Source organism: Coffea arabica, chromosome 6c (genome assembly GCF_036785885.1).
Source record: "Coffea arabica cultivar ET-39 chromosome 6c, Coffea Arabica ET-39 HiFi, whole genome shotgun sequence".
NCBI classification, from domain to species: Eukaryota; Viridiplantae; Streptophyta; class Magnoliopsida; order Gentianales; family Rubiaceae; genus Coffea; species Coffea arabica.
Genome location: NC_092320.1, coordinates 17,822,089 through 17,845,823, shown reverse-complemented (window position 1 = coordinate 17,845,823; position 23,735 = coordinate 17,822,089). Strand labels below are relative to the sequence as shown.

Here is a 23,735-nt window from a genome sequence, read left to right as displayed (position 1 = left end):
CCCGATATTCGAATTAACCTAATGAACTAATACCAAATTAATTAATTGAATCCGTAATTGTTCAATTGATTAATACCAGTGGCGACTGGCGTGATTGATTTCATGTTAGGGAAACGTATGATCTAATTTAAATAAATTCTCGTAACGTGTTTGATGGTTAGGGTTGGGTTTTTCTAATTATTAATGCAATCAAGTAATTAAATCCTACGGTCGTACCTAGGGTTATTTCTTAGTTAGAGAAATAATTAACGGTCATATCTTAACTATTGAGAAATTAAGGAAAGGCTGGTTGTTCATCACGTATATGACAACTATAACCAATCTATTAATGAGTAATTAAATTATCTTTGCATCGATGATCAGTTGAATGGACCGTGTCTGAAAAGTTGCACCTTTGGTTAGAGTCATATTGGTTATTGATTAATTTTTGTTTATTTCTATTAGTTAGTTAATTAGTAATTTTATATTTTCCAAAAATCCCTCATGTACTGAACTGTAGAAGGGACGAATTATTCCCAATCCCTATGGATTCGACCCTGCTCACCGCTATATACAAAATTTGTATTTTTCTTGCGTAGGTAATTATTATTGCACAGGCTCGACACCCTGTCAAGCAAATTGGCAGAAGATTGGACCCCTGAGTTAGGAATGGAGTTCAACAGTGAAGAGGATGCGTACAAGTTTTATAACAAGTATGCCTTTAAAATGGGTTTTAGTGTACGTAAAAACTATCTGAATAAAGACAAAGATGGCGTGACCACGTCTAAGAGATATAGTTGTTGCAAGGAAGGTGTGAAGCGCAAGTATGAATGTGATATGATGCCAAAGAGGACACGAGCGCCGACGAAAACAGGGTGTGGAGCTAAAATGATTATCATGTTGTTTAAAGGGACAATAAAGTACCGTGTGCATGACCTTGTCTTAGAGCATAACCATTAGTTGCACATTGCTCAATGTGCGCACATGATACCATCACAAAGAAAAGTGAGTGTAGCTCAAGGATTCCAAACTGAAATAAGAGAGAATGCTGGGTTTTCATTGAAACAGATCCATGAACTTATGGGAAAGGAGGCAGGTGGAATGGGTAATGTGAGATATATTCGGGATGATCTTAAACGATATCTTCGAACGAGACGGGAAAGGAGTTTAAAATATGAAGAAACAGGTAGCATGCTGAATTATTTTCAAGAGCAAACACTCGAGAATCCATCCTTTTTTTCATGCCGTACAGCTGGACTATGAAGAACAGATAACAAATATCTTTTGGACTGATGTAGGAATGTTAATTGACTACAACTTTTTTGGAGACGTAGTCAAATTCGACACAAACTACAAAACAAATAAAGAATATCGGCCACTTGGAGTATTTGTGAGTTTTAACCAATATAGGCAAATTGTGATATTCGGTACTGCATTTATGTATGATGAGACGATAGATTCTTTCAAATGGATGTTTGGTACATTTTTAGAAACAATATGCGAAAAGCGTCCAAGTACCATACTAACCGACCAAGATCACACCATGACAGCCGCTCTTTCACTTGTCATGCCCTAAACGTTTTACGGTCTATGTACGTTTCACATAAGACGTAATTTTATGAAATATCTTGGCAATCACTAAAATAAAAGTAGTGACCTTCCATACATGTTTGGTGCCTGCATGTATGAGATTCAAGAAGTGGAACAATTCAATAGGGTATGGGAGGTGATGGTGAAAAAACACAATCTTGAAAATAATAAATGGCTTTCCGGGCTGTATCGAATTCGTGATAAGTGGGCAAGGTGTATGATGGAAGAAAAATGGACCGCGGGAATGTGAAGCACCCAACTTAGCGAAAACCTAAATGCAACAATTAAAAATCATTTGAAACTGGATCACGACCTTGTGCAGTTCTTTAGATATTTCAATCGGGTGGTTGATGATAAGAGACATAATGAACTCATTGCAGAATATGAAATAAGGCAAAAGCTCCCCATGGTTGGGTTGAGGCAAACACCTGTGCTTATGCATGCTGCAGAGACGTATTCACCAATTGTATTTGTTGCATTACAAGTAGTTTCCACGTACTTACGCTTTATTTTTTAAAAAATACATTTCGTTTAGGGTTATTAATGACAATAAATGGTGTTTTCGGTCCAAAAGGTAGTACCGATTTGCAAGGATACTGATTTTGTCAAAAGTTTCGACTTAAAGGATGCATCTTAATGTCCAAAAATATGAATTTGTCATATTTTATTGAAAATGTCAACGTAAAATTCCATCTACACCTGTATGCGCCTTTTAGTGACTATTACGAGCTATGTACATGATAATTTAATCTAACAATGCACGTGCACTAACTTTATATGTGCTCTGTGTAATAAATTGTGAACTACGAAAGTTATTCTTGGGTCCAAACGTGACTTGTATCCATACTGGGTCCAAATTCATATGTGTTTTGTTGTATGGACCCCATACTTTTTTGTGTTCTCTGTTGTAACTTTATATGTGCGCTTTGTACCAAATATTGAACTATTTGAGCTATTCTTTGGTCCAAACTACGAAAGCTATTCTTCGGTCCCCAATTTATGGAGAGACATGTATGGACCCTATACTGCAATGTGTTCGTCATCCAAATTCATATAAGCTCTGTTGTAACTTATGTACATATGATGACTGTTAATTTAAAAGTTTCAATAATCTACTATAGGGTTAATATAGTCCTTCTCAATGTACCCCAAAACATTGTCTACATCAATCTAAAAGCTACATTACACACATAACAATGTATAAATGGGAGAAGATCCAATTTTGTCCAACTACAGTCATATTTGACTTCATGAAATTCATGCATTACCAACATTCAACTGCGCCCGTTTTGGTACTTGCAGGTTTGCAAAGCTGTCCGGAAACTTAGAGTTCTTTGCTGAGGTACACAATCAAGCTGTGTATAGCACTCGATACTTGCCAACATTTTCCTTTCCAATTTAAAAATAATAAGTAATTTCGAAAGCAAAGGCAACAACTATAAACCACAATTTCAGTTATAAACTAGGAAAAAAAGGAGGGCAATTGTAATACCTTTGTAAGCCGAACAGCCAACCTTCCACTCCAATGCTCTATGAATGTTATGATGAAGACACCACTGTCACATCTGTTCATATTGTCTTCTCATTAGTCAGTTGGAGTATATGTGTTGAAATAAAATATTTGCAACTCTAACAATAATGATGTGAGAAATCAAACTATTTACATTATATTTGGTCAGTGATGAGGGGCATCGGCAACCAAATATGCGAAACTGAAGAAGTTAATTTCCTTGTCAAACTTTGTCGCCACGACTAACCCTAGAGCACGTTTCTGTAGCGCACTAAAGATTATGTAAAACAGATTAGAAGCACTAATGTGTCATCCTCTTCTCTTATAATGCGTTTACGTGACAGTCCAACATACTAGTCGATTCAGTACACTTATGTCTTTGCTCTTTGCTTGATTGCTATTAGGGTCTAGTAGGTGCACTTCTCACTGTGAGACATCAAAACTGTAGACAAATCAATACCCCTCTGTGCATACAGACACAAGTATCTGAAACGAATAAGGTATAAAAAAGGTAACACATTTGAATTATATGTAACCTGAGTCTACAATTTTGGATATTCAACATCTAATAAAAAGCCTTGGATTAAAGGTGGTAATTGCATACCCAATCACAATTCGCGGGATCAACCCCCGTATTGTTATTGCAAACTTTGAATAACTTTTTCAGCTTAGCAGATAAGCTAGCATCAGGTAGCTTGTCAAATTTTCTCATTTAAAATTTCTTTCTGCAACCAATAACATGGATGAGTGGGAGTAGTGTAGAAGACGTCAGTAATAGTGTGTTGGTTTGTAATACCAATTTAGATATGATGCTGAAAAAATTTAGCATATAATAAGATGTAGTCCAAATTTCAAACTCACAACTGCTAGAGGTTCAACGATGTCGCGTTCAAGCTTTTTACTTTTGGCAGTTTTTCCACCCCAATTCATAAGACGGGTAAACATATCAATCACCTAATCAATTTCTAATGGTTTCCAAAACATGTAATTGACTGTTATAATTGCGTTTACGTATCACTAATCCAATCAATAAATTGATAATCAAACTTTTTGAATAAACGTAATAAACTACTGACCCGATTCAACATATGCATGCCATTTTTGAGTGACTTCAAGTCAAGTCGTGTCAACGAGAATTGAAATATTTGAATAAGTATGTTCCTATCAAATCCGGGCCACAATTGAACAATTTACTAATAATTAATACTCGTACTCCAAAAAACGAACATGTAATAATGAAATCAATTCTTATCCATTTTTATACTGTTTTCTTGGGCCATCTTACAATGAACCACATGCGTACTTATCGAAATGAATGGCTCACAATGTCGAATTAATAGTTTTATTAAGAATCTTATTTGGGATTTTTGTCGGGGTCCAATGCATATGCAGCCACATTTTTAACGTACAACCTTACTATCACAGGTGCTGGTAGAATGTACTCCGCCGGCCGCAGAATGGTGCTCTTCTTTATTGCACGTGTAGACTTGTGATTTATCTCAATGTTAGGGCCTCCTGAAAAGTAAAGAACATGCATTTCATATGCAATTTATTTGTTATTATGTAACAAATTGTAAAATATTTTGTAACAATCTTCAAGCATAGTGTAACTAACAGTCTAGAAACACCAATCAATTAATTTTCAAACACACTGTAACTGTCCCAATAACTATTTTATTTTCAAACACACCATCATTTACCGCAATAACTATTTTGTAACAACCTACAAATGCACTGTAACATGCAATCATCTAACATACGATTTTGTATTAATTTTCACACTCTAACTTCCCAATGAAGTATTTTGTAACAGTTTTCAATAACATTCAACTTCTCAATAACTATTTTGTAACAACTTACAAACACTTCGTAACAAACAGTCTTCAAATATGGAGTCTTGTATTAATTTTCAAATTATACCTTCCCAAATAACTGTTTTGTAACAGTTTTCGAACATACTGTAACTTTTCAATAACTATTTTGTAACAACCTACAAACACTTCGTAACCAACAGACTTCAAATATGGAGTTTTGTATTAATTTTTAAACTGCAACTTCCCTATTTTGTAACAGTCAACGAACACACTATAACTTCCCAATAACTATTTTGTAACAACCTACAAACACTTCGTAACTAACAGTTTTCAAATATGAAATTTTGTATTAATTTTCAAACTGTAACTTTCCAAATAACTATTTTGTAACAGTTTTTGAACACACTGTAACTTTCAAATAACTATTTTCTAACAACCTACAAACACTTTGTAACTAACAGTTTTCATGTATGAAGTTTTGTATTAATTTTTAATCTGTAACTTCCCAAATAATTTTTTTCGTAACAATCTTTAAACATACTGTGATTTCCCAATAACTATTTTATAACAATCTTCAAACACGATGTAACTAACAGTTTGTCAAACACACTGTAACTTTCCAATTGACTTAATATGACATTAGGCTTATCTGAATGTGGCTGGAATAAAGTCATACTTAATTATTATACTCAATTCAGTTTGCTAGGTCCGTTTTATATGCAGCTGACATTGGTGTGTTATAACAGTATGCTTACAAGTTTTCGATGATGACTAGCGAGAATTCAGACCCATATAGATAGCAACATGAGGGTATAAATAGAGTTACCGTGTGTGTATATAGCTGTTACAATCATGTTACTTGAATTAGAACCTTATAAATAATATAACTGTACCAACCTTTCCGTTTTCGACCATATGACCGCAACCTACGTGGTGTATCTGGCTCATGTAGATGTGACGTCGATGCACTGGCGTTCAAAGGTGGTTGCACCGTTGATTGACCTTCTTCGGCAGGTTCTATGACATTTGACCTATATTGCTCCTGCTCTTACTCTTGAAGGTGTATAATGCTTCCTTGCTCAATTGTTGTCATAGTAACCCCTTGTTGCAATCCCTGACTGATGTTATCGGGCACAACTAATGAGGTAGGAATTGAATTCTCCATACCCATTATATCTTCATTCAACTCTGGGTTTGGGATGGGTTCAATATTTGTCCTCGTATTAGTATCGTTTTTTTCACTCTGCGCTGCATTATGCTCGTTTTCTTCAGACCCTTCCGCATCAAATTCATTAGCATCATCATCCTCATCGTTGCCCCTTTCTTCGGCAGATTGAAATTCTAGCTCTTCTTCGGTATCAGGACTCTTGTGCATTGTATAGTCCTCATGTATAGGTTTTTTTCCTTTGTCTAGTGCTTCAGGCCCAGAAATGGAAGCTTTTGCTCTTGGATGAGAAGCGAGCATTTCTGCAATCTTTAATATCATTCGTTGGCTACTAACAGCAATGTTATACAGCTCATTTAGCTTAGCCTGCAGTTACATGACGACATTATCAATTCATAAATGACCCACATGCTCTCAAGAATGGAATACAATACAGGCATACACAATAGTATATTTAAGTGAAAGTTCTTAATTTAACTTTTGTACTGCTGGCATAGGTTCTATAACTTTAAATTCTATGGTAATAAATAAAATGGTCACCACGAACATTGAATTTTTATTTATTTATAACATGATTATTCAAAAGATCACTAAATTTATGTATTTACAATCATCTGACTTAATTCAAGATAACTTATTTGTTCAATATACTATTGGAATTGGTTTTATATATTAACATGTAATTGTATGTAGAATGAAGCTAATAGGCCTATCAATGACCCATAATGTTGACAATAATATGCAGTAATTACGTCAAATCAAACAATAAATTTCATTAACTATGGAACAGACCCACTTACACTGATATCGGCATGCTCGCTATTCATCAGCATCCCTACCAAATCGGGGGATAGTTCAGTACTCTGGGCACCATATTCATTCTCTTTCGAATCATCTCGTTCAACCTTTAACATCAAATTAAACCAACCTTTTCAATAGCAAAGCCACGCAATACATACATCAATACTTTTTATATGAAATGAGGTAAATAACAAATAATATGTCACCAGTTTTCCTTTTCCATAAGTTCCAAGATTCTTAATCTCCAATGCATCCTTTCAGAGATCAGAGCATCTGTCCATGCCTTTGCTCGTGGAGTAGTCCTTGGCACTTTATGCTTTAGTATTTGCACCCGATCAAGATAATGAATCTGCAATACAATAGAGCAATTAATTCAACTATAGATAAACTTGACTCCACCTGAACATCGTTGTAAACGCACTCATTTGAGCATAATCTAATCAATCCATCACACTGAATTCGACAGAACGTGAAAATACAGACAATAGCTTACATACACGCAAAACTGATTACTCTATGGTGTATTATCTAACCATTAAAGCATACTTCAATCATGACTACAACTACCTAATCTTACCAGCAGAACGAAGATACAACCGCCAACATATTGATGCTGCTTTTCACTTTTCTTTTACACCTCTAGCACTTTATTGCATAGTACGATCCTCACATACTCAGCCCAGTTCAATGTAGCTACCCTATCAACCAATTGCGTACAGGTCCAAAGTTTTATTTTGTGCTCGGCTCTAGTGCTTGGAGCTAGTAGACATCTACAAGAAAATGCCACAAATAGTAGTATGAATACTTTCCCTGCATTCATGGCTACCAACTCATTTGGCAGCTCTTTCCATTTGTATGTCCTGCGACTTGGTTCGGTTCCCCCAACCTTGGTTGTATCGGTGTCTTCAACTGGAACGGGACCTTCGTTTGGGACCCCCAGGATTAAACTAATATTCTTTGATATTAAAGGCAGCACACTATCTCCATGTACATTCAAACTGCTCAATGTCGGATTAAAGTTATCAACAAGCCAGGTAGCTATGCCACTAGAAATCCGGTGACACTGTATGTTTCACAGCCCTCCAAACCCTATGTCTCTAATCTGCTGCTTCTTAGTTTCATTGATTCGTGAAACTAAGCTTGACATTTGCTTTGGTTAGCAACGGATAGTGTACTTCTGATTCTACACCATTTTTTAGATGCATGCATTAGAAAAATATACAGTTTCATTAAGTATTTAACGAATCATGACGTGTATTAACCTTGATGTGAACCCGTGCTTTTCGCACTATCGGCTCTCCTAGACGTTTCATTTCTTTCTCGTACTCTTCTTTCTCTTTCAAATACTCCTTCTTTCGCATCCTTAATTCTTCCTCACTCAACTTATTATATGCTGCCCGGACAATGTCATTGTACTGCATTGAATAAACAAAGTCAAAAGACACGTTAAACTAAACACAGAATAATTGCTCGCTTCACTATTTTTTCCTTAGAATGATTGTAGTGTTTATTTTGCTAGGACAGTATACCTCTATCAATTTAACACCCTTCGCCGAAACCGTGCGTTGATACTCTTTCCTGTCCACATTCAAAACTCCAAAGTTATTTGTGCTATTTAGTAGTATTATTTTTTCCTCAAATTCAATAATCTTACCTGAATTTCATCCATGGATTCAATGGTGGGACTGGTTCTGTTATCTCGCTTATTCTCGCTGTAACCATTTCTTCCTCTCCACCTAAACGATCATTCATTTTATTGCTTCTTTTCCTTCCCATCCGGCCCCTGAATAATCAACATTGTAATGCATTATAATGATAACAAATCTAACTTGTCACGACCATACACAAACACTGGCCACTTACCTATTCGATGAATTGGGTGGTGCCCTGTGTTCTGTATCACCACTTGTTTCGGTGAGTTCTTCTCTTTCTGCTTCCTGAAGTGTGCTTCCTGCTCGCGTTCTTGCCATGTAAACTAATGTTTTTAACAAACAAATTGCACTTCAGTTCCAAAATTTTATTTCTAGCTACAGACATAACATATCATGAAGTAATGTTAAACATAATATATGAGCATCAAATATTAGTCACACTAGTTATAGTACAACTTGAAGCATTTTTTTCACACTGAATAAGTCATTTTTCACAGTTTGTTATTTATTCCAACTATCATTAATCTACATAATCTATTGTTCTACCTATCAGATTGTACTTAGAATCAACTTCTTCTTCTACTTATCATGCTATTGTACAATACCAATGCAGTAGAAATAGGGGGCAACCAAATTTATAATATCTTCATGGAATTTTACAGATCAGTTTTATTACTGTAACTTCTGACCTACTATGTGTAACAACTATCAAAAATGATGTCCAACCACAACAATTGCTGCACTAGTAATCTTTCTTTTCACAATTTGTTTGCCTCAATACCAAAGTTTCTGGTTAATTATGCCTCATTTAGTCATTTTATAATCTATTCTCCTACTCATCAAGTTCGATGCAATCACCTTCTCCTTTATGTATCACCCTATTCAACAATATGAATTAAGTAACAAGCCCGTGGAACAATTTCAAAGTATGTTCAACCAATTTTACAGAACACTTCTACTACTGTCACTACTGAATAACTACGTGGAACAATTATCCAACATGATGTGCACGTACAATAAATAGCAAGATTCGTAACTGTTTTTCCACACTGACTATGCCACACTTCACGATTTGTTATTCCTTCCGCCTCACATTGTCAACTTATAACCTACTTTCATACTTATTCACTTCCAATCTAAAAACTTGTCTCTCTTTATGCAACTAAACCAATAATCATACATCAATGTAGTATAAAATATGAGACGCACAACTGAGTACAAAACATTTGAATTCTGTTATTTCTCTGTACCTGTTAAACCACAACATGTAACAATTATCGAACACTGTGTTCATGCACACAAACTAATACAATAAACATACACCAATAAAGACCCAAATATGACATCCCAATTTCAAACTAACATTTCTATTCTGTTTCTGTCCTGTTCCTGTTAATCCACAACATGCATTAGTTCTCCATGTTTTATGTTTATGCATAACAACGAATGTAACAGTGTATGATACACTCAACACATTGTACTATCTACTTACCACATACTAATTATAATCTACACCTATTTTTTACACCTACGAACTCCCAAACCCATGCACACATTTTCTCAAGCAGTTGTGCCGCAAGATTTCCCCCTCCTTTCCCACTCTCCTGTTTCGATGCTCAAAGACTAACACATAATACTCCTATTACGCTGTACTTATTAATTACTATACACAAAATTGTGAAATAGTGATATCCCTCTAAGCAATCATCATACTGTAGGCCAATAACATCCACAAGTAAGGTCCTTCCACTTTTTTATCAAATTACATGCATAGTACTATATCATCCTAGGACTCAAAATTGTTTTACCTGACTGATTTGCGGCCGTTCACTACTCCGGATCCCACGATCTTCCACTCTTCAAATTTGGGTTCACCTTTCTTTTTCTTTTAATAAACCCAAATCACCAAAAATTTGTCCACAGCTCCACCACTTCTTGCTTCTCCTTGTTGTGATTTTCCTTCAATAATGCGCACCTTCACAACTTTTTGCAATGTCACGTTGGAGAGTGTTGGCCAATTTCCTCTTTTTCTCTGTTATTTCTCCTCTCGTAGCTTTTTGCAAGCAGTTGTAAATTTCAGCAATTGCTCTCGTTTGGTTTGGAAGGGAGTCTAAGTGCGACTCTTCATTTTCAATCTTTCGTTTTGGGCGGGAGGATGCTTACTAAAGATGCTGATCTTCCGTAAATTGTCGTTACCCCAAATACGTCTATAAAATTTTTTTTTCACTTCTCACTTCCTAAAACGACGTCGTTTTGGGATTGCTGAAAGCCTTCTGACATGGTTCATTTCTCGGCTTTCGTTTCTGTTTGTGAGATGACCGCTTGGGAATAGTCAATCTGATGACCATTCCCACCCCAAATCCAGATGACTACATATGTACTTCTGTAAACAATGGTTTTGAGAAGCGTTACATTGGTTTTGGCGACATACACTAGTTTTTCTAGTTTGTCTAATTTGATGTCGCTCTACTTTTACGACATATTTCCAACCCAAAAAGAGGATAATTACTGGTTGACACGCATCTCTTTGAATTTATTGCCAAAATAACTCTTTTTCCAAAACATATCCTCAAAGTAATCTAATTTTAAAATTTATTACCTTTATAATTCTTTTTTTTTTTTGTCACTTAAGCTGCATATGTATCAAGATGGAAATAGAAACACCCTTCATTTCTCTTTCCATCTAATATCTTCTTCATTTTCTCTCTAAGCCTTCCCGCATTTTTTCTTTCTACATCTTGCTCTTGTTAAACGTAATTATAAGAAACTAATATTTATATTAATAGCATCTAAAAAATATTCTTCTCTAGTTGATAATTTCAAGACAAATGAAAATTATTTTCTTATCTTTTCGAGGAGTAGGAAGGATAGTATAAACAAATATGATAGTCTTGAAATTTTTGTAATAGCTTACAATTTCATTGCAATTTTTGTATTAATTTTTTTTTAAAACATATGCAATAGGTTTGATATATTTAGAAAATGGCAATCAGGATAACTAGATGACAACAATAATATCATTATGGGAATAAAATTTGAAAGTGAATCATATCAGGAATATTTTTTAGCAAGAATGTTATTTTGGCAAAAAAACTCCATCTCTTCACTTGTTACTTTTAAATCAACTGAAATATATAACAAGAAACTGAATTTCTGTTCAAATACTTCCACCCAAAAACTAACACACTATTTGTTCCTCAATCTAATTTAATTTTGTTTTTAGTGCCACTCGTACCTTCACTTCACCATCACATATTCGGAAAACTTTTACGAGCTTTATGGAAGTTGGAAGAAATGAGAGAACATTTTAAAACTTTCGAATCATTAACATGAAAGAGTCTGAAATCCAAACAACAAAATGAAGGTTTCACTACTTTTTAAACTTTTGGCGATACAGCAGAAATGAGGAAAATTTCACACATTCGTATAATCGTCCCTCAACTGGAAATTCAGCTTTGCTATGATTAATCAGAGCAAAACTACCATAACCATATAGACAAGGTCGAAAACCGATCGAGAAGGATGGCTAATGGAGTAACATTTTGGCCTCTCTAACTGAAGGAAGTAAAGGCCTTTGCACATTCATGAAATAGGAGCAAAAATTTGAACATCCTCCACCATCCCTTCTCCCCCCTACCAAACACCACCCACAAAAACCATCCAATAAGCAAAACGATTTCAGCCCCTTCCCCCCCCCCCCCTCCCCGGGGTTTTCTTTACACTTAGTTTCTATCTTTCGATCTCCTCTGAGTGCCATCTTATAGGAGGATCAGGTGGCTAACATTCAAGATTAATATAATGTGATACTGAGTGTCATAAACAAAAATTTTCTAGCTGTAATTGCTGACAACAATTGGATCTGTAAAAGGGGAAGGGGGTGAAGATTACCATTTCCTTTGAGAAACCAGCTCTCTAAGAGCTCGAAGTGGGTAAAGGAGGTTAGAATGTTGCATCTTCTGTTCCTGTAGTCGCCACCTTCGACCTATGCAATGAACTGTTCTTTATTGAAAAATAAAACTTGCAAAACTTGGTAATCCAGTAAATTGCAGTGGTGGTTATTGTGGAACAAGTGAATCATCCTTTTTCTCCATTGGGCTCTCTGATGCAAAAGCATGGGTTTCTTCTCTCCTCTACGCCTGGTCTGGACCACCTGGGAGTCGGTCATAGCCATCATGGTGCTTAGTTTCTCCTTCAACAGGGATGAACTTTAGAACAACTGCAATCGGCAAACTCACTGCCCCGATTAAAATGCTTAGTAACCATAGCTGCCAGCTCAGTGGAATTGTGCTTGCAAAGGTCCCCAGGAATTCAACTATAATCACTTGGAATACAACCGTGGCGACAATTATAACAAGAAATATCCAACTACCAAACATTCCTTGGAAAACGTTGATCTTCTCCATATCTCGGCTGTTTATTTCATTAAAGACCTAAAAGAACAAAGAAAAAAAAATGTATGGGTGTTAGCTGAGGATGAAGAGTTAGCTCACAATCATTTGAAAACAAGTTTTTGACACCAAGTTCTGCCACATTCCTGGCCCGGAAAGAAATAAGTTCTCCTTGCATTTGTACACATTCATAAACTACTTTAAAAACGATAAGGACTGCAGATGCACATTAAAGCAAAATTTTGCACAAACTCATAGAAAAGGTTAACTGAATACCTGGCAGAACACAAAGGTGTTGAAGATAAAAGTATTAAGAATTCTTGTAGCATCTGAACCTTCGAGTCCTAAGATTTGCTTCCCCGCAAAATTGAATGAGAGCAGGACAGCCAACTGATAAATACTCTGCCCAGCAATATTCCTCCACATGGTCTTGGTAATGAAACCAACATCCCTTCCCACGGGAGGTCTGTTCATTAGTCCTTCATGGGGTGGTTCTGTTGCCAGCGCCAGTGCCCCTAAAGTATCCATTATCAGGTTGACCCAGAGCAATTGCACAGCAGTAAGAGGAGCAGACCCTGATATACACCGAAAAAGGGTATACTGATCATGGTACAAGGGCATGAGATAAAAATTATCACCTACTTAGAATATATCAAGGAAAGAGAGAGGAAAACCTGAGACGCAAGCAGAAAGAAAGTTGATCATTAGAGCAACAATATTAACAGTTAATTGAAACTGCACAAATTTTTGAATGTTAATATAGACAGCGCGTCCCCATTTAGCTACATTCACAATTGTTGCAAAATTGTCATCCATCACAATCACATCAGCACTTTCCTTTGCAACCTGACGAGAATAAATTTGACAATGATAAGAAACAATAGAAAGGGATTGGACTACAAAAGAAGACGTGCAATTTGACTCATATCACTTTCAAAACAGAGAGTGAATGAACATCTGCTATATATGAGGTTTGGAATTACTTATTATTATTTCAACTTATTTTCCATTTTACCTTACCGTCTTTCAAATTTTCTTGGAGGCCAGCAAAGAAAACTCTAAAGAACTCAGTTGGGTATAAAATTTCATATACTCAGACACAAGCAATGTAGTTTAACATACAAAATAGCAAATTAACACAGAATTCAATTCGTTGGATCAATTACAAAGACTTCGATGTGTTTTTTGACTTTTCATACTAAGCTGGAGTTGTATTGCCTTGTGACATCTTTAGAAAATTATGGACCATGCAAAGGAAAAAGTCTACATTAGAGCTAATATTCAAAATGAAGCCTGTATGAGATACCACAAATGCACCCTGTACGTAAATGATGTCGTATGTGAAATAGGAAATTCTTGATGTAATGCTCTCGGTAGGATTTCAAGAACATCATGTGACAGTTAAATGCCTGATGTCATGGTCAATATGTATTTACTTGAAAGCCAAGTTAAAAAGGTATTGACAAACCTCTGTTCCAGCTATACCCATAGCAAGTCCTATGTCTGCCTCATGCAGAGCGGGAGCATCATTAGTCCCGTCACCAGTAACTGCCACAACCTCTCTAAACATGCCTCTCAAATTCTTTACTAGCACGTGTTTGTCTGTTGGAGATGATCGAGCCATAACCTAAATAACAAATAAATTATCAAAGAATATCAGCAATCTACACTATATGTGTATCTACTCATAAAAGCTATTGATAGCAGACCTGAATTCTAGGAATTATTCGCCTCATCTCATCAGGAGATTTGCGGCGGAATTCTGGACCCTCAATAGCAATCCCGTCATCAGTAAGTATGCCACACTCTTTAGCTATGGCTTTAGCAGTGTTGATATTATCACCAGTAACCATTCGCACCATAATTCCTGCTTTTAAGCATGTTTTCACTGCATCCTCAACCCCTGGGCGAACAGGATCCTTAATTCCAACAATTGCAATTAATGTATAGCCACTATCAGGAATGCCGTTTTCAGTATAACCGTTGCTGATGTCCTTGAAAGCCAAAGAAAGCGTACGCAAAGCTTCACAGGCAAATCCATTGATGACATCCATAACAGCGCCTGCTATCTCTTCGGTCAAATCAATTGGTTCACCATTGCCATCAATAATCTTGTCACACATTTTTAGTACTATTTCAGATGCACCTTTACAAAATGCTCGTGTGTTGCCACCTGGAAGGGCCACCAACACAGACATCTTTTTCCTTTCTGAATTGAAAGGTTCAACTTTCAAGAACTTGGAATCTCGCCGTTGATCATCAAAATCACCACCCATGCGCACTCCATATTCTAATATTGCTGACTCCGTGGGCGTACCCAAGATAGATTTCTTTTTATTTTTATCGGTTACTACTTCAGCACTTGTATTATAAAATATTGCCTGCAAAAGAACAGTTAATGCATGCCCAGATATCCCTGAGTTGATAGCAGCTATCTGTCCGTTTGTTTGTATCTCTTTATCTTTACCAAATGTCCACATCTTATTAACAACCATATGGTTTGTTGTTAACGTGCCAGTTTTATCAGTGCAAATGCAAGTAGCAGAACCCATTGTTTCACATGCAGAAAGATGTCTCACTAGCGCCCTGTCATCCATCAACTTCTTCATTGCAAATGCAAGACTCAACGTTACAGCTAGGGGTAGCCCTTCTGGAACTGCAACAACAATAATAGTTACTGCTGTTGCGAAATAATTTAAAAGTGTCAGGGCATCACTAGAGTACCATTTCGTGAATTCGTGGTGAATTCCTTTCTCCACCAGAAATCTGACCAGCAACACCAAAAAAGTTACCACCGCAAATCCGAGTCCAATTTTACCTATAATTGTGGCAACACCATTCAACTTCACCTGTAATGGGGTCTCATCTTCTCCACCTTCATTCAAAGTTTCCATCAACTTACCCCACTCAGTTCTCATGCCAACAGTAGTCACAAGCATCTTTCCTGACCCATCTTGTACTTTGGTTCCCGCCAAAAGAAAAGGTTTTTTTCCATGTACGTTTATAGGTACACTCTCACCAGACAAGCTTGACTGATCAATCAACAAGCTATATCCTGACACAAAAACTCCATCAGCTGGAACTTGGTCTCCAATGGATAAATGAGCAACATCACCAACAACCAAGTCATAAATGGAAACTTTCTGCCTAGATCCATCTCTAGTTACCTGAATAAATATCTTTTTCTTTTCTCTGTCCAAATCTTTGAACTGCAAAGATTGCTTGTAGTCACTCATAGCCGTGACAATAACAACTAAAAAGATACTAAGTATAATTCCTAGACCATCATACATGCCTTTTGGCCACCCCTCGGTCGCAAGTCCAACACCTATGGAGACCACAGCACAAACCATAAGGATGACAAGTGTTAAGTCATGCAAAGCCTCCCACACGAACAGCCAAAAGCTTTTCGAAGGTTTCTCAGTGTAAGTGTTGGGCCCATATACCTTTTGTCTGAGAGGAATGTCATTTGATTTCACGCCTTCACTCAAAGACACATTTAATCTTATTGCAAGTCCTTCAACTCCTTTTAGTTTTCTCAAGGTCTTGATCTCAAATGCACCAACAATTGTTGCAAGTACATCAGGGTGAATTTGAAATCCTGCAACTCTAGCCTCTTCTGATAGGTTCTTTTGGAGTTCTACTTCTAGATCTTCATCAACGGTGTCTTCCTCTCTCTTTGGAGGTAACTTGTCTTTTGCATGTTCAACAGCTGCACAAAAACGAAAACAGTTTCACGAGTCAAAAGCAACATAAAGATAATCAACTTGGACCATCTTGAAGTTAAATTAAGTCAAACAATAATTTGAGCAGAATAGTACCATCAATAAATTTGAGTGCTGCCATATAAGCCACAAAACCAATCCGTATCTTTTCCTGGAGAGGTGGTACACAAGGCACTTGATTAAGTACTAAAAATGAAGACAGAAATCATAAGCTAATGTAAGAGACTAGAAACTTTTCAAGAACATTCTGCTGCTGAACTCAATATTTTTTGAAGAGAAAAAGTTTGGCCAAAAAAAAAAAGAGCAGCAAGCCCAAGTACGGCTTTTCTCGATTGATGAAAACACTTCATAATTTCGTGAACAAGGCTTTACCAAAATTCTACATTGGCTGCTAGAAGTGAATACTTTGGTTAATTAACCAAAAGCATCAGGTTACGGACATGAAGAGTTCCAAGTAAACAAGAAATCCAAATCCTGGGTGGAGTAAATCCTTAATAGTTGGTAACATACTGGTTCCAAATTCCAGAGTAGAGAATATCCTCAGACCAAAGGATTTTTTTTCTTAACCCAAATTACATGATGTTCAATTTGTTTACATTGCTGAATATTATTTACAACTCAAGAATTAAATAAACCAAAGAAAGGAAAATCCAGACTCGCTGATAAAGATACATCATAGTTTCAGAATTTACTCTAGTTTGCAGTACTTATGGAAATGAGAAACCAAACCAACTTAATGTTCATCTGGAAGAACTAGGCACTCTATACCTTTCTGTCAAAAGTAACCCACTGATCCCATGATTTACTCCAGTAGTCGACTACTAAGGTCCCAATTATTAACAAAATTGAGAGTACATCTTATATTCTCCTTCTATATACTCTTTGTCACTATATGTCAAGAGTGCTTTTGAGAACTTACTTTTTCTTCGGGTGAAATTTCTTCCTTCATATACTTCAAAAAAATTCTCAGTCTTAACTCTTTTAATTCATGTCAGATCTAATTCCCAGAAGTAATACACACGTGAATGCAAAAAACATACATCTCTCATTCATTTATTATTTTTATGCAAAATTCTGATAGCGTCCGAGAGCACGAACTTGTCAACTACATCTTCTTCCTTCTCCATATATACAAACTATTGTCCATAAAATTTTTCATTTTTCTAGAGCATGAGTTTTTGAGAAAGATTACATACTTGAAAGTCGTGCTGAAGTTATAATTAAAACAAACATTTGAACAATGGCAGAGAAGGCAAACATAATCTTTTTTCTTTTTTTTTTTTCTGTTCTTTTCTTAGTCATAAGCTTGGTGCAACATATTTAGACATCACCGGACCCAAGATTAAGTATAAAATGGATCCAAGATACGGTGACGAGACTGCCAGTTTTAGCTGTGCTTAGTGAAGAATAAGGATTGGGACCATATCTCTTTCAAATCAAAGAATCAATACAATACCGTACATGATTTTGTCCCCCCTCCATCTCTATCGCCTATTATTCTTTTTTTTTTTTTTGTTAATTGTTATTATTTATACCATCTTACTCTTATTTTAACCTATTTTAGGAGGGTGATCCAATAGGATCATAGAAAATCAGTAGGAATTGAACCACCATCGGACTATACGGACCCATATAGATCTAAGAGAAGCCACATTAAGTAGCAACTTTGATGAGAAATAAGGTTTGAACCTTTGACCTTCTACCTTATAAGACATGTGGTAGCCAACTATTTCAGAGGTAGTTGGTTTCTCACCTATTATTTTATTTATGTCCTTTTGTATACTTGACTATAGTTCTGTACTTTTGTGTACTTGAATATAGTTATGTACTTTTGTGTCCTTGAATGCCGTAAGGAACAAGTAATTGTCAGCAGAAGTTGCTAGGAAGTTTCATAGATTATCACTACTTAAGAGTTTGTTGTCCTGTTCCTTTAGAATGATTTGCACGTATATATCTTACCACCCTTTCCAATCAAATGTGATATTGAAATGTATAATTGTGATTGCAGCATCCCCACCTAATCTTTCCATTGCCAAACACTGCTAACCAACAATATCAATAACACTGCTAACCAACCATATCAATAACACTGCTAACCAACAATATATTGCTTGTGAACACTAGGAAGATGTCACAAAAGGGTAAAATATATATCACTTCAGATATCCTTTTCATTCACCTTGGCTTCTGTAGAGTAACCGATAAGTATTCAAGAATCCCATTTGATATCAACTTTTTAATCTCCAGAGACAGTTCTTAATCTTCCTCCACTTTTTTCCCAATAAATCTCAATTTTATGAAAAGAACAAGGACCTCCAAAAGATAGAGAGAGAGAGAGAGAGAGAGAGATCAGCTTTGATTAATAGTCCATAACAAAAAACAAAACTGATATGGTGAAGAATAAATTTAAAGAACCCAAGTTATTATCTAAGATAGATTTTGAAATTTGAAATCTATCAAACCCAAGAAATTGATTTTGAAAAATCACTGGAAAAGTGGGAGAATTTGAAAAGAAATTTTTTTTTTTTTTTTTTGAAATTTGACATTTATTAAACCCTAGAAATTCCATCCCAAAATCCCTGTGTACAAGTAGTGGCCAGAGGAATTGGACAGCTATAACGATCATATCCACACGCCCAAAAAGGGTAGGTACATCTATTAACGGTGAGTATTTGAGCTTTGCGCTCAGGTCCCCACGTAGAAAAGCAAAGCACTTGATTATTGGCTCGACTGAGGGAGGAAAATCAACAACATCTTTTGACAAAATAAAGGTTAATCAAGTACAAAAATAAATTCGTCTCCAGTGGCTGGGACCCATTTCTTGATTTTATTTTTGTATTTTAAAGTAAATTGACTGTGCCAATAAGGCTGTTGTTTTTGCAGGACTATACCACTAGGACTTAAAAAAATTTAAAAAAAAAAAGTGGGATTATTTATTCCTACCCAGAGATCCCATCTGTTGTTTAGAAATGTAGCAACTAGTACATTCAACGCATCTTTCTAACCAACCGCCCAAAAGCTATTGGCAACCGCCAGAGAGACTTTTTTAAGTCTTGATGGATGGAAAATTAAGGGTTCAGATCTTACTTTCTATTACTGTGTTACTATATATATATGACTTCTCCAAAAATTCATACCATACACCCGTTTGATAATGGTTCAGTTCCGATGAGTTCACTCAATTGAATCCCTCCCTTCAGAATAAGCTAGAATAGGAGTAGAACCAATTGACTCAGTCAAGCCTCTCCCCCTTAGAATAAGCTAGAATAGGAATGGGAGTCGAAAAGGAGTCGATGTCGCCGTTTGACCCAAAAAAAAATTTTATCAGCGACAGACAGCGTTACCATACCATTTCCATATAAAATAACGCAAAATGGGTTTAGATTAGATGATGGCAGGCCATGTGACCAGGTGCCGGCGGGCCACTAAGACTTGATCATAAAAGCCAAGATTTCTGAAGTCAGATCTGTGAAATTATCACCAAATTTGCCTAATAGTAAATTTTAAACATATTAGAGGAATTTTTACAGCTATGGGATTTATCAAAAGGGCAAACTTGATATTGTACAACAGTTGGAATTATGGCCACAATTCTACAGTCGCATCATGTGATTGTACCATCCTGGCTCCCTGAAATATCCAACAAGTTGTTGATAGCTCAATCTCATCAACCCTAAAATTTAAACCCCTATGCTAACCAAGAGTTTCCATCTCGTACACTCCTTTTGCCGTCCAAATTTAATTGAGCACCTCTACTATGAAATTGCTGTCAGAATTTTGAATCTCGTACTACGGGCTCGAGTTGGATTCAAAATCTCGAAACTTTTTTAAATTTTCGATGTTATATTATCAGTTACTCCCTCCGTCCCAAATTATTTGTGTTTTTTTTCTTTTTAAGAACAGTGAGTTGATGATATAATGTTAATGAATTTACTTTTAAAATTGCCCTCAAAAATTTTAAATTTAAATTTAATATGAAATATTATAAATAAAAGTCGGGATACTACTAGAAAAGATATTAGACATAACTTCGATTTTTGGTAACATAATAGACCCAAAATATATATGAGATAAAAATATGATTGAAAAATATATTTATAAAAAACGTAACAATTTTCGGTCACGAAAACTACGTTGCTTTGCAAACAAGGCCTAGTTAGTCAGAGGAGATGTGTCTAAATTTTGGGGAAAATCTTCCAAGAATTAAGGAGAATTTAAAGGAGTTACTATTGTACTACTACTAAATATCTTTGAATCAAAAGCTATAATAATTGTAGCGGGTCCATCCATCCCACTCGAAAAACGGTTGCTCATTATTCAGCAGCTACAGTTGCGGCAGAATAATAAGGCATCTGCCGGGTGGCAGTCAAGGATTGAAATCTTAAAGCACGCTTTTCAATATCAGACGATACGCGTTTTTCCATTTATGGATCTAAATAAAAAGATGGGCAAACAAAATTCAATTGCATCTAAGGTGCTTTGATTCCACCGAACATTTTTCTACCACTTGACCAGACTCGCTTTTCACATTGTTGTCCCTGTAGAGTTTCTTATTGAGAACCCAAAAAAAAAAAAAATTATGTTGAGGGCGTAAAACAAATTTAGGAAACTTTGGATTCGTCAAAAGAGTCATATTATTGACAACTTTTGTCGATTGCTGAATCGAATCCAAGATTACGAGATGATAAGATAAGGTAACTTTTTCCCTAGCGAGAATAACATGTGATGTGGAGTCACCTCTTGATGCTTCGAGAAAAAAGAATTTAGAGTTTAAAAAAAAAAAAAAAAAAAAAACAGAGCAAGAGCGGGAGAGATGAAGACATACTCTGAGCTTCTCTATTCGTTCTTTGGCTTCAGTACGTTTCTCGAAGTTGGGACCGTATCTAAACCGCCGTCGTTTGTTTCTGACCAGAGTGACGAGATTTCTCCAGTTTTTCTGAGCTTCCTCGGACGGGTGTTTTGCCGGGATTTCGAAGTCCTTTAAATCGACGTTTAACAGATTCTTCATCGACATTTTTTCACCTTACTTGTTGTAATAAACCCAATAAAAAAAAAAAGGAAAGAAATTGAGAAAACTCGAAGGATATGTTCAATATTGGAGTCCCCTGCACCAGTGGGAAAATTGGAGAACGGTTGGGGACCGGAGAGGAGTGTCCGGCTGGGGATGGAGGTTTTTTTGTTGTGTCTACTACTAGATGTCTTTCTTGGGCTGGTCACTGAAGAGCAGAGGTACGAGCAAAACAGACTACTATACAGTGACGGAGGGAGGCTGGGGATGGGGTTTTTTAGTGTCCCTAGACGCGTTTCTTGGGGTCTAGTTGGAAGGCTGGGGATGGAAGTTTTCTCCTATCTTTGGATGTCTTTCTTGGCTGGTCTCTGAAAGAGCATGCCATATATAGTTGGGGAGTGGGCCGGAACACAAGGAAACTTTTTTTTTTTTTAACATTTTGTAATTTTACTTAAAAGATTTTGTATACATGAAGTTGCCGCGCAGCTAGGAGGGGACTCGATGCGACGTTAGTAGAAACTTCATCGAAACTGATTAATAAAGACCGTCATATATTGTAATAAATTTTGTGGGAGATAAACTTCGAACCTTTAATCTTTCGCACCACCAATAGCTGTAGGGCAAATTGTTACCATGTCCTGAAGTTGACAAAGCTGTATTTTGTTTTAATTGTGAAAAAAATTCTGATAAATAGTCTAAAGAAAACATGGGCAAAATTTATTATGCATTTTAAAGGTTTCAATGTCCGGAAGACGGGAACAAATAGTTATAAAAAGGAAAACAAATAGCTTTTGGGTCCATCTAGCAATGGCATTCGTTAAAATCTGCTCCATGTATTAAATTTTTAAAAAGATAAAATTAAATAAAAAAAAGTGTATAAATGTAATGAAGTGTGTAATAGTAATTATTAGTGCACACACATGATAAATTTAGTGAATTTTAAATATATTAACAAGTACCAAAGGGAGTTGGCCACCACCTTTAGTGTGGGGTGGGAGATCAAGAGTTCAACCTTTGCTCCCATCAAAGAATTGTCACTTAATGTGACTTTGCTTAAGATCCATTTAGGTGCTGTGTACCCGTATGGTCCGATGGTGGTTTAGTCTCCATCGGTTCCGTGACCTGTCGAGTCCCTCCCCTAGTATAGACTAGATTATGACTAGGAGTAGGTATAGATGTAAATGATGACAAGTGAAAAAAAAAAAATGTGCCCACCACCGGACATTTATTAGAATTTTAAAGTTTTAGCGGTTGTGCCCACTTTTTAATAAGTACTTTAGCGGATTTCTTGGGAATCGCACAACGCAGATTGATCATCAATCTAAAAGCCAAAAAGGCAAAAATTAAGACGTATCTTGTTGATTAGACTCGTTAATAATATCTTGATTACGTAGTAATTACGTTGCCCCTTTGTCCTAATGTTATTTGTGAAGTTATTATACTTTTAGGAAGCTTCAGCATAAGAATTTTATATTCATATTAGGAACAGAGACAAAGGTAAAAAATTTATCATTAAATAGCGTTGTAAAACTACACATTTGGTGATGATTTTGATAACCTATTTTTATGGTCAGATGTGTGTACAATTGAGCATGCAAGTTTCATGTGCGAATGCCTCTCAAATTAAACACGTTTCTCAAAATTTAGGCATTGTCAAAATTCTATGCCAAATCTTGTAGAATGCAATTTTTTCTTTGTTTTTTTGGTTCAAGGAAAGGCTCCAAATATTACAAGAGAGAAGGGGAAAAGGAGAGAGAGTTTGAAAGTCAAACTAGGACACTTATGATAACTAATCCTGATGTGTTTGAACAGGAGATTATTTATCTAAATATATTTACTTACATCACCATTATAATTTTCAATACATTTTTTTATCTTCCTAATTACTTTTTTATCTCACATACATCATATCACAAAAAGTGCTACAGTAAAAATATTTCAAATAATTTACAATCCAAACACACTGTTGTTTCTGATAAGTTGTTCGACGCATATATATGATTAATTGCACATTCTCTTATCTTAAACAAGTTTAGTTTTACTATTGGAGATTAGAATCAAATTATAATGGTTTAAAAGAAGAATTAATTTTCTTAAACTGTA

The 23,735-nt window shown here is 35.9% G+C and overlaps 2 protein-coding genes across 10 annotated transcripts; both read right to left on the bottom strand.

Moving 5' to 3' along the window:
* Positions 1-2,592: 2,592 nt before the first annotated feature.
* On the bottom strand, positions 2,593-11,719 carry LOC113694085 (uncharacterized). 9 transcript variants are annotated; one of them, XM_072053179.1, is made up of 13 exons: positions 10,320-11,719; positions 8,723-8,834; positions 8,514-8,642; positions 8,389-8,437; positions 8,122-8,274; positions 7,066-7,208; positions 6,859-6,963; positions 5,791-6,424; positions 4,492-4,594; positions 3,684-3,804; positions 3,234-3,565; positions 3,062-3,134; positions 2,593-2,958 (listed from the first exon to the last, which is right to left on the bottom strand). In XM_072053179.1, exons 2-7 carry the CDS (start codon positions 8,827-8,829, stop codon positions 6,894-6,896), a joined length of 651 nt encoding a protein of 216 aa, XP_071909280.1. In that variant the 5' UTR covers positions 8,830-8,834; positions 10,320-11,719; the 3' UTR covers positions 2,593-2,958; positions 3,062-3,134; positions 3,234-3,565; positions 3,684-3,804; positions 4,492-4,594; positions 5,791-6,424; positions 6,859-6,893. The 9 variants fall into 9 exon arrangements, with proteins under 9 accessions (XP_071909280.1, XP_071909281.1, XP_071909283.1 ...); XM_072053180.1 differs by having other exon boundaries at positions 3,234-3,521; XM_072053182.1 differs by having other exon boundaries at positions 3,234-3,505.
* Positions 11,720-11,856: 137 nt separating this feature from the next.
* On the bottom strand, positions 11,857-21,999 carry LOC113694083 (calcium-transporting ATPase 4, plasma membrane-type). The gene is made up of 7 exons (XM_027212937.2): positions 21,450-21,999; positions 16,721-16,775; positions 14,609-16,611; positions 14,368-14,526; positions 13,574-13,745; positions 13,176-13,474; positions 11,857-12,941 (listed from the first exon to the last, which is right to left on the bottom strand). Exons 1-7 carry the CDS (start codon positions 21,636-21,638, stop codon positions 12,642-12,644), a joined length of 3,177 nt encoding a protein of 1,058 aa, XP_027068738.1. The 5' UTR covers positions 21,639-21,999; the 3' UTR covers positions 11,857-12,641.
* Between the last annotated feature and the right edge of the window lie 1,736 nt (positions 22,000-23,735).

Excerpts from the sequence above, each read along its gene's own strand:
- LOC113694085 (XM_072053179.1), bottom strand. The coding sequence starts at position 8,829 with ATGGCAAGAACGCGAGCAGGAAGCACACTTCAGGAAGCAGAAAGAGAA. Across the intron at positions 8,643-8,722 it reads CCACCCAATTCATCGAATAG|GGGCCGGATGGGAAGGAAAA; the intron begins GTAAGTGGCCAG and ends TTGATTATTCAG. Across the intron at positions 8,438-8,513 it reads AATCCATGGATGAAATTCAG|GAAAGAGTATCAACGCACGG; the intron begins GTAAGATTATTG and ends GAATGTGGACAG.
- LOC113694083 (XM_027212937.2), bottom strand. The coding sequence starts at position 21,638 with ATGTCGATGAAGAATCTGTTAAACGTCGATTTAAAGGACTTCGAAATC. Across the intron at positions 16,776-21,449 it reads AACGAATAGAGAAGCTCAGA|GAAAAGATACGGATTGGTTT; the intron begins GTATGTCTTCAT and ends CCACCTCTCCAG. Across the intron at positions 13,475-13,573 it reads TCTTTCTGCTTGCGTCTCAG|GGTCTGCTCCTCTTACTGCT; the intron begins GTTTTCCTCTCT and ends GGTGTATATCAG.